We start from the raw sequence: 11,081 nt of genomic DNA on the forward strand, positions 1-11,081 counted from the left end.
TTTTTTTTTTTTTTTTTTTTTTTTTTTTTTTTTTTTTTTTTTTTTTTTTTTTTTTCTCTTTTGTTCTGTTTTGTTTTGATGATTCGATCTGTGAGCTGTTTGGTTGGTGAGAAAGTGAGTTGAATTTAATGAGGTCTGTCTTGAATTCTTCGATGGGAATTTGGTTTCATCGGAAGGAAGTGAAATTGTTGAGTTTCTGATTGATTGATTGATGTATGGGTTAATTGAAAGAGGGGATGTTTGTTCCTTGAAACTGTGTTTTTCATTTTAATGTTTTTTTTAAACTTTGATTTATAGCTCAGTTGAGTTTAGTAGTTGCTTCGATGGAAGTCAGCCTAGAAGGAATCTCATTTCTAATTGCTCTTAGTCTAGAATTTTCCATCCAAGGAAGTTCTTGTTAAAGCCTTGAGCGGGCAGCACAAGCCAAGGGCAAGGATGAAGATTTTATGGTGTAGCTGTTTTTGGCCTTTTTGTTCTTTGCTTTTTATCATATGGCTGATGAACTCGTTTTCCTTTTCCTCTGGAAACATATCGAATCGATCTGGCTTTTGAGATCGCTCTCGGGTTAGCTCGTTGGATGGGAAATATTAGATCGAAGAAGAGAGTAAATTTAATTGTTTAGCGTGTTTGTTTGAACAGTACTGCAAAGGAAAACAAAACAGCTTTTTGTTAACATGTTTCTGCTTTTTTTCCCTCTACAGTCTGCATAATGAGTTTAGAACCCAAGTATGAATCTGAGAAACTGTTGTGTCATTTTTTCTTCTATTCTTCATTCAGATTTTACTGCTGGGCAAGTTGGGGATTGAGACAGGACATCGTATCAAACAATTTTATCATCTTAAATGGTGGATAGAGGATCTTGAAGGAATGTCTGACTTGTGTATGTATAAGGTAGAGTTTTATTCTCTCATCTTTCTCTATTTTCAAATTATTGAAATGAGCTAATGTTGGTTGTTTTTGATAGTAGAGATGTTGAATATGTCTCACAGTCTTGGCTTCGCATAATGTATTCGTTCATCAATATTGCTACCATACTCAGAATTTTTTGTTTATCCAAGATTTCAACTATCTTTGAAGCATTATTTAGTGTAAAGTTCTAACTTCAATTGAAATGTCCTCCTACGCATGCTCAGAAAATAGGTATGCTGTAAAAGAAAAAAAGATGTCCAAGAAGTAGTGCCAATACTAAAGTTTTTACACGAGAGAACTTCATATTTACCAGCAGATGATCAATCTTGTGCGATTAATATGATTTAAACGACATCTGCTATAATCTTTTCACTTTAGACTGAGCGTCCAATTATTATTTTGAGACGATACTAGAATTTTTTTTATCTTCTATTTGCTTGAACCTCTTGTCCCCAGTGATCTGAGTGAATCTTATATCTAGGACAATGTAGTGTGTGCGTGCTCATGCATGTATATTTTACTTATATTCATTTGGGTAGAAGACCAAATTGTTGGTTAAAGCAAACTATTCTTTTAGATTTATTTAGCAGTAGCCCTTTTCTGTAACTATTGTGTCTTCAGAGGTATGTATCTGGTTTGCATTGCTAATTTGGCTTCCAACTAAATGCCCCTTTTTTTCTAGTTCCCACTCTAGACCCATCCATATAATATCATCTTATTAACAGGACTTTTGCAATTCAAATTCAAGCTAAGGACCATGAAATGGATGCCGTAGTATAATAAGATATCACTGGTATTTGCTGATCTTGTGGTTGGTCATAAGTTGGTGTAGCTGATGTTGCCATTGAGGTGAAGGCGACATCACTAGTAACTGGTATTCTGAAATCCTTAAATTTGCTTCGTTCTGAATCAACATGTCTCTGTATATTTCTTTAGTTTTACAGTCAAAATAAGAATTTTTTTAGCTTTTTAATACACATTGTAAACAGAAAAATATCGTGCTAACAATTTCTCATTGTTGTGTACTCCATAGATACAATAAATAATGGCAGTAGTATATGCAAAGCTCTAGCTTAGATGGGCTCTGTATTATTCCTTAATTTTCCAATAAGTATCAAATTTTTCAATAGAAAAAAACAAAATCTCATGTAATGCCAAAATATGTCACTAGGATCTATCAAATAATTTATAAAAATTGATGACAAGGACTTGAATAGTTTTTTATGTGAAGTCTGAGGACTGAAATAGAACATTTGAAAGTGTAAGAACCAAAGAACGACAAACATAAAAAATACCCAAAATAGATCTTAAACCTTCACATAATAATTTTATAGAACGTATTTATGGTTTGTTCTTTGTTTTGAAGTTTTCAAATGTGTCTCTTTGAACTTTGTAGCTGTAAAAATATTTGTCTTGTGTAGAGAAACGGATTTGAAGTTGTGCTATTAAGAAAACTAGTTTGATTTGCCAGAAGAGGGGGGGTACCGGTATACACGTCAAGTTTAAATGTTACAATTTTGTTACTAAATATAGTGCTGGTAGTTTGGATTTAGTTCACCTGTAAGATGTGTGTTGAATTGGCTTCTGTGTTTTATGAGATATAATAATTTATCCAAATCTTTTTTAATGTAAGTAGGAAAAATATATCTTTGCCTTTTATTTTGAGTTCTTCAGTATCGTAGCTTACTACCCTGTAATGGTGTTGCAGCTCAAGGATAATCTTTGGAAAGATTTCACTGAGATTGATGATTATATAGTGCCTCATGTTGGTGATGAACTTTGGGATCTATTTGAAGTACGGAACGATACTCTTGAGAATTCTAATCGCCGAGTTGGCTTTACGAGCAGTGCATACAGTGCATCTAAGTTCAGTTTTCTTGGTAAGGAGAAAGTAAAAACACAAACATCAATCATGAAGAATACAGTGCTGGAAAAAGATTCATGGTCTCATACACCTGATGGTGCTCCTTCTTCATTAAACAGTGATACAATCAAAGATATGAAAATGGAATCAAGCAGTCTTAGTATGTCAAACCACTGCTTTAAAACGGACGTGGGTACAGATCTTGATTACTGCACTGATGATCATATTGTAACTGATAATAGTGCTGCAGACGAGAATGACATGTATCAATATTCAGTCAGTCATATGTCCCAAACAGACAATGATATTAGTTTTCTGGACGATGATCGTGAAAACAACGAAAATAACGATCTTCTGTATTATGGGTGGCAAGATATTGGAAGTTTTGAGGATGTTGATAGGATGTTTAGGTAATCTTCAGCCCTTCCTCGTAATTTGTTTTTCCATTTGTTTAGATTTTATAATACGAGGCTGAATTCTTTGATCCCATTGTGATGCTGCAGAAATTGTGATTCGACATTTGGGCTTGGGAATCTAAACAACGAAGATGATCTACGCTGGTTTTCCCCATCCCATGGCTCGGAAAAACATGAAGATCCATCAAAGTCAAACTTTAAGTTTTCATGCTGTGAAGGAAGTACAATAATTGATGCGTCCGAATTTAACAAAGAGTCTAATCCCGTGAATTCCGAACCTTCACCTGATGGTCTGAATAGAAATAATATTTTAAATGGATGCAAGGTGAATGATGGGACTACAGCTCTTGGCGACTCTGTTGCTATTAGTCACTTGTCAGCTGCTGACATGTCAGATATGAAAAGCAATTCTAGAGGTGACTTGATACCTAGAAAACAGGTTTGTTACTGATCTTTCTTCCTTCTCAAACCAAGAATAAATAAAAACTAAGTCATTGAAGAAGTTAACATATAGAGTTTCATGAAATGAAGCATTTTAGTATAAACTCTCTATGCTCCTAGTTCGATAAAGTAAAAACTGTCCAGGAAAATCCCTCTCGAGCTCATCGAACCGTGAAATTATACTGAAACCTGAGTAACGATTGCCTATTTCTGCAGGAATCATCTTATGCATCTGATCAACTACAGTCTATGCATAGCTCTCATTATCCTTCCTTTGATGCTCCAACAACTGCAGCAAATGAGAATAGAGAAAAACTGTACCACCAGAATTTACCAGCCTCATTCAACAAGAATTTCACTTTTACGTCTGCACCAAGTTCGGAAACATTCAATACTTCGTTTCCAGTTAGAAAGCAGGCTCCAAGGTCTGAAAGTGAAATTGATGACGGTCACAGTGAAACTGGAGTAGTTAGCAGAGGAACTAGAGCAGAATTAGATTCTTCAAATGCCCAGGATAAGTCTTGCAGGGGCGGCACGATGCTGGATGGAATTTCACTGGAAGCAACTAGTTTTCGCCAGCTTCAACAAGTAATGGAGCAGGTAGTACTTTCCATGCTTTTCACTCGGTAAAATAGTGTCTACTGTCCATTTCGCTCGGAAAAAGTGCATGCAAGTTGCTTTTCACTAACTTACCATAGCCAATGACAGGGCTATGGCCATTGGCCATAACAAACATTTGGTGGTTTTGTTCAATCTCTATAGTTTATGGTGTCACAAAATTCTACATGTCATAAGTTTGACTGTCTATATGTACCTTAAACAACGTCATCGTGAGGAAACACTGCCACAACACGACCTTGGCATGTCAACACATCATTTTCTAGATAATTAGAATATAGACATCGAAAAATCTAAAATCAAAAAACTTGAAAAACAAATTTGATACATGTAAGGATCTTTGTTATGTACTGTTTTGATCAAAACTTAGAAGAACGAATTTGATGTTCTTTTCATACTTAAAGTTTACTAATTTATCCTGTATTTTTACACAGGAGAGCATTTTTTTTTCATTTCCTTTCGCTTGAGGAAATATTTGCATGGTTCATATATTCAAAACTGAAGATTATCCAAGATTCAAAAAATGCTTTGATAATTAGCTTTTAGATCCGTTTACTAGGATATGTGAATATTGTGATATTGTTCATGAAACTAACTGCTTGAACTACTTAATTCAGCTGGATATTAGGACGAAGCTGTGCATAAGAGACAGTCTCTATCGCCTGGCAAGAAGTGCAGAGCAGAGACATAACTGTGCGAATCTCAATGAGAATATTGGAGAAGATAAACTCGTAAGAGATCCATCGTCAATTGATCAAGATGCCAACAGGCAAGTCCTCGCTGTATACTCACCACATTATCTCTGGGCATAATTTGTCGAGTATTACACTTTTGCTTTTGTTTCATGTTGTCCAGTCATGCACTCCCTATTTTTCTGTTACCTTAAAGCAATATACAGCACTCCCTATGTTGTCCAGTCATGCACTCCCTGTAGTCTTAGGCCTCGTTAGTTAATCTGAATGAGGATGATGGGAAGTTGGAATGAAAGTTGTGAGATCCCACATCGGTTGGAGAGGGGAACGAAGCATTTCTTGTAAGGGTGGGGAAACTTTTCCCTAACAAATGCGTTTTAAAACCTCGAGAGGAAGCTTGGAAGGGAAAGTCCAAAGAGGACAATATCTGGTAGCGGTGGACTTGGGTTGTTACAAATGGTATTAGAGCCAGACACCGGGTAGTGTGCCAGCGAAGACGTTGGGTCCCCTAAGGGAGGTGGATTGTGAGATCCCACATCAATTGGAGAGGGGAACGAAACATTCCTTATAAAGGTGTGAAAATCTTTTCCTAACAAACACGTTTCAAAACTTTGAAGGGAAGTCTAGAAGGGAAAGTAATAGAGGACAATATCTACTAGCGGGGGGCTTGGGCGGTTTGAGAAATAAAATTAAAATTTATACTTCTTGGGTACAAACAATGAAGTTGACCTTGAACTTCTCTCTCTCTTTTTGGTTTAACAGGAGTGGAGATTTCTTGGATTTGGAAACTGATACCAATCCTATAGATCGGTCAGTTGCCCACTTGCTATTTCACCGGCCCTCTGATCCATCATTAATGCCTGCGGGTGGTAACACCTTGCCTCTCAAATCAAACAAACTGGTAAGCTTTTTACACCTTTCAGTCTTCTTCATATACTATCTGGAATAGAATCACCTCGAAACTCAAGGGTGTCGTATTTCTCTCTTCGACATCATTCATCTCGCCATGTTATCACGACACGTTCTTATCTACTGCATAAAATACCAAGATGATCCATCTAAATTTCAATTTCCTTCATCAGCAGACTTATTTCCAACCAAGAGATTCACTGGCCTGTCACCAATTTGCAGGTTGCCACCAATAAACAAAATTTCCAGGACGAAACCGGTGGAGCTGCTGCTGCTTGTGCAGATCAAAAGCCGCTGTCAAATAGGAAAAAACCATGAGCAGTGAGCTCTGTAAAATATTGTGAAATAACACGCACGTGTGAGTCCCGCTATCGATGCATGGAGTGATTCATACTCCTTTATAACCTTGCTCTGTGATATGTCCCCAGTTCCTCCATGCATCCATGTTGGTCCAGGTCCTTCAAATGCTTACCTTGAAAGGCCAAGTAGGCTATAATTCTAATAGTCTTTGGCTAATGTATTAAGAGCCTGTTTTAATATGCTGATTACGAAAGTGTTAATGTGCATTAATTCTTGGTTTGATAGGCTAATCACAATTCACAAGTCTTGCGCAACTTCTTTCCCCCATGGCACTGTGAGGAAATGGGCTAACCATGATTTATGGAAATTCAAATTATTTCTGGTTGTATGTTTTAGTGATCTAATTGAGTTTAAGGCTTAGATCATGTAATGTATACCTCTCTATCTAGGTGAACAATTGGTGGGTTACCATTGTAAAGTTCTTTTTCTTTTCCTTTTTAAACTATAATTCCATGCACGGTTTGGATGCACTTCGAAAATATAGATCCTCTCTTAAGCGGGAAACGGGGCGGAGACATGGAGACAGGGACGGAGAGCACACTCTGTTTGTTCTATTCACCCGGTTGTCATCTCTAGTTATGTGCTAATTTAAATATTTTTATTCAAAATATTTGAGGGCGTTTTATAATATTTTCTTCAACATTTTTATAACAGACCGACCTTTATATTTTTACTTGCGTCAATTTTTACATTATCTTTGTTGTAAAATTAGCGGGTAAATAGGTGAACTCAATCTTTGTCGGGTAAATAGGTGAACTCAAATCGAAGGTAAAAGTTTGAAGTGTTAATATCTATATCCCACCCTTTAAAAAATTTATATTTTATATTTCTTTTTTGAAATGTAATAAATATAAAACAAAACCCTTAAAAAATTTATATTTTTATTTCTTTTTTGAAGTATAATAAATATAAAATAAAACCCTTAAAAATTTTATATTTTGAATTTCTTTTTTGGAATATAATAAAATTTTAATTTCCTTATTTGCCCTTCTTCCAATCTCATTTATTGCATTGAGGCCATTTAGCTCCCTCTTCTGTTGCCCTCTTCGCGCCTCTGCTGCACTCGAAGTTCTTCGTTCTTCTCCTTCTTACAAGCTTCCAGTTCCTCTCTGTTCGTGTGTTTTTTCCTCTATTTCTGCCATTCTGTTCATTCGTTCCAGTGAGCTCTTATGTATCAGAGTCGAGGATTCTCTCGGCAATCTCGGAATATCTTGCGAGCAAGATATCGCTGAAAGTAGGATTGTTGAAAGGAAGTTCATGGGGATGATTGAAACGCTAGAAAGTACGGGCTGTGGAGCTTTGAAATTGAAGTTGCAAGATTTCTGCTATTGGAATAACTCAGGCGAGGCCGAAGAACAGGTGGTCGAGGAGAAAGAAAGAAGCCCATTTCGATCGAGTCGCATTTATGGTTTTGATATGATTAAGCACCGATTCTCGTTGCCTAATTCAGGTATGCCTTAAAACCAACTTTGTGAAATATATAGCTCCGTGAAGATTTCAATATGTTCTTTCAGGCCCCATTGATAACCATGGTTTTGGAGGGTGAATGTTAAGCTTAAACCCTACTTGTTTCTTTAGTTAAGCTTCTTTCAGAATCTGGCTATGAATTCAAATGTCTCTTTAGTGAAGATGAACATATGGTAAAGAAATTGTGAGAAACTAAGTACAAATTTCAAAAACCAATAACCAAATGGTTATAAAACCTGAGTTTAAACAACACTCTTAAAAATGGGGTTTGAATTTGCATCAGTTTTCTTACATTAGATGTTTATTTGGTCTGTACTTGCCTTCAGGATACAAACACTGTGCACAGGAACCCACTACATAAAGAACTATCAGTCTCAGTATGAGGTATCCGTCTCTCTATGTGCATATGCTGTACTGATTATTTCATTTCTATGATGTGAATTTTTGTTTCAATTCAACATGTTCAAGCATGGGTAAACCTTTTGTTGACAAAAAATATATTTTCCTGTCTATTATTCTCAGATTTCTTCCATGTAAATGGAGACGGATTTCCTTGTTTAGGCCTTCATTCCAAGCTTGTTGCCCTTTGTATTCTGCAACCACAACTGCTCCCACTCCCAAGTATTACTTGGATGAAGTTGAAATTGAGAAAAAGGAAATTGATTTCAACCGACTATTCCTTGTCTGCAAAAAAGTACACCTTGCTAAGCGACTTCATGCACTACTTGTGGTGTCTGGAAAGGTTCAGAGCATCTTTCTTTCTGCTAAACTCATCAATCTCTATGCTTTTCTTGGTGATGTATCGTTCGCTCGCCGTACTTTTGACCAAATTCAGGCAAAAGATGTCTACACATGGAATTCTATGATATCTGCTTATGCTCGAATTGGTCACTTCCATGAAGCTGTAGATTGTTTCCATGAATTTATGTCAACTTCTATCCTTCAGCCTGATTATTACACATTTCCTCCTGTTATAAGGGCATGTGGAAATCTAGATGATGGGAAGAAGATACATTGCTTGGCTCTAAAATTGGGTTTTGAATGTGACGTATTCATTGCTGCTTCTTTGATTCATTTTTATTCTCGGTTTGGCTTTGTCAATTTAGCTCGTAACTTGTTTGATAGCTTGATGATTCGAGATATCGGTACTTGGAATGCTATGATTTCAGGGTTTTGTCTTAATGGTAAAGTTGTAGAAGCATTGGAAGTCTTTGATGAGATGCGATTCAAGAGTGTAACTATGGATTCTGTAACATTTTCAAGTCTACTTCCTATTTGTGCACAGTTGGACGATATAATAAGCGGTGTCCTAATTCATGTCTATGCCATCAAGCTCGGGTTGGAATTTGACTTGTTTGTCTGTAATGCATTGATAAACATGTATGCCAAATTTGGTGAACTGGGAAGTGCAGAAACCATTTTCAACCAAATCGAAGCGAAGGATATTGTATCGTGGAACTCTTTGATTGCTGCATTCGAGCAGAATAAAGAGCCAGTGGTGGCTCTTGGATTGTACAAAAAGATGCACGCTACTGGGGCGGTACCCGACTTGTTGACACTGGTGAGTTTGGCTTCTGTTGCTGCTGAACTTGGCAATTTCTTAAGTAGTAGATCTATTCATGGATTTGTTACAAGGAAAGGTTGGTTTCTACAAGATGTTGTCATTGGTAATGCAATTATAGACATGTATGCTAAATTGGGGTATATAGATTCAGCACGAAAAGTTTTTGAAGAACTTCCTGTCAAAGATGTGGTCTCATGGAACACTTTGATAACAGGTTATTCTCAAAACGGTTTAGCGAATGAGGCAATCGATGTGTATCATTTGATGAACGATTATAGTGATGCAGTGCCGAACCAGGGCACTTGGGTGAGCATTCTGACAGCATATTCCCAGATAGGAGCATTGAAACAAGGTATGAAAACACATGGTCTGCTGATCAAGAACTTTCTATACTTTGATATCTTTGTGGGTACTTGTCTTATTGATATGTATGGAAAATGTGGAAGATTAGCTGATGCGTTGTCTTTATTTTATGAAATACCTCACAAAAGTTCGGTTTCGTGGAATGCCATCATATCGTGTCATGGCCTCCATGGATACGGTTTAAAAGCTGTCGAGTTATTTAGGGAAATGCAAACTGAAGGAGTGAAGCCTGACCACATTACTTTTGTATCTCTATTATCTGCTTGTAGTCATTCTGGTTTGGTTGATGAGGGTCAGTGGTGCTTCCAATTGATGGGAGAGTTGTATGGTATAAGGCCTAGCTTGAAGCATTATGGCTGCATGGTCGATTTGTTCGGTAGGGCAGGCCATCTCAAAAAAGCTTATGATTTTGTTAAAACTATGCCGATACAACCCGATGCATCCGTGTGGGGGGCGCTTCTTGGTGCTTGTAGGATACATGAGAATGTAGAGTTGGCTAGAACTGTCTCGGATCACTTGTTGGAGGTTGAGTCGAAAAACGTTGGCTACTATGTTTTGTTGTCGAATATTTATGCGAAACTTGGACAGTGGGACGGAGTTGACGAAGTGCGATCATTAGCTCGAGACAGGGGATTGAGGAAGACTCCTGGTTGGAGCTCAATTGAAATAGACAAGAAAATTGATGTCTTTTACACAGGCAACCGAACACATCCAAGATGTGAGGAGATATATGATGAACTGAGGGATCTAACTGCTAAAATGAAGAGTCTTGGCTATGTTGCAAACTATAACTTTGTATTGCAGGATGTGGAGGATGATGAAAAGGAGAACATTCTTATCAGTCATAGCGAGCGGTTGGCAATGGCATTCGGGATCATCAGCACGCCACCGAAAACAACTCTTCAGATCTTTAAGAACTTACGGGTTTGTGGAGACTGTCATAACGCTACCAAGTTCATATCTAAAATTACTGAAAGAGAGATAATCGTTAGAGATTCAAACCGATTCCATCATTTCAAAGATGGAGTCTGTTCTTGTGGTGATTATTGGTGACATGTTCGGAAAGAACATAAAATAAACATGATTCACTTCATTCGTTTTACGTTTGACAAACATGAATGGACACGTATTGATTGATTAGGAGCTACATTTCTAAGTTCTAACACAATTTCCATCCATCTTTTACCGTGAATATGAGTAATTTATTCATTATTTACGTTATTTTTTCACTAATTTCCTCTAGATTCCTCGTCAAAAATTTTAAAGCCAAAGTAGTTTCTTTAAAAAGAAAATAACAGATTTAACCATAACTTCACAACTTTCTCGAAAAAAAAATATCTATATAGTTTTCATAATCTTAAATTTTAAAAATGACGGAAACAAAAGTCATGGTGAATTGGGATTGAAATAATTTTTAATAGGACTGAAATAATTTTATATTAAAAATTAAATAAACGCAAATTTAGAGTTATTTATAA

The 11,081-nt window shown here is 36.7% G+C and overlaps 2 protein-coding genes across 5 annotated transcripts in view; both read left to right on the plus strand.

The window, feature by feature from the left end:
- The window catches only part of LOC111430712 (protein LNK1-like), a 7,682-nt gene extending 1,037 nt beyond the window's left edge, over nt 1-6,645 (plus strand). The window contains exons 1-8 of one of the 4 annotated variants that reach the window (XM_023067098.1): nt 778-891; nt 1,635-1,783; nt 2,618-3,183; nt 3,277-3,628; nt 3,847-4,230; nt 4,866-5,017; nt 5,703-5,841; nt 6,072-6,645. In XM_023067098.1, coding sequence (XP_022922866.1) covers nt 2,822-3,183; nt 3,277-3,628; nt 3,847-4,230; nt 4,866-5,017; nt 5,703-5,841; nt 6,072-6,167 — 1,485 coding nt within the window. In that variant the 5' untranslated portion in view covers nt 778-891; nt 1,635-1,783; nt 2,618-2,821 and the 3' untranslated portion in view covers nt 6,168-6,645. Of the gene's footprint in view, nt 1-777; nt 892-1,634; nt 1,784-2,617; nt 3,184-3,276; nt 3,629-3,846; nt 4,231-4,865; nt 5,018-5,702; nt 5,842-6,022 lie in introns of those variants that run through there. The other 3 variants (XM_023067095.1, XM_023067096.1, XM_023067094.1) reach the window with 3 other exon arrangements.
- Nucleotides 6,646-7,255: 610 nt separating this feature from the next.
- Nucleotides 7,256-10,750, plus strand: LOC111430902 (pentatricopeptide repeat-containing protein At4g33990). The gene is made up of 3 exons (XM_023067382.1): nt 7,256-7,659; nt 8,003-8,060; nt 8,199-10,750. The coding sequence occupies exons 2-3, from the start codon at nt 8,056-8,058 to the stop codon at nt 10,654-10,656; spliced, it is 2,463 nt and encodes an 820-aa protein (XP_022923150.1). The 5' UTR covers nt 7,256-7,659; nt 8,003-8,055; the 3' UTR covers nt 10,657-10,750.
- Nucleotides 10,751-11,081: the final 331 nt, after the last annotated feature.

The sequence above is a fragment of the Cucurbita moschata genome, unplaced genomic scaffold (assembly GCF_002738365.1).
Source record: "Cucurbita moschata cultivar Rifu unplaced genomic scaffold, Cmos_1.0 Cmo_Scf00034, whole genome shotgun sequence".
Taxonomy (NCBI): domain Eukaryota; kingdom Viridiplantae; phylum Streptophyta; class Magnoliopsida; order Cucurbitales; family Cucurbitaceae; genus Cucurbita; species Cucurbita moschata.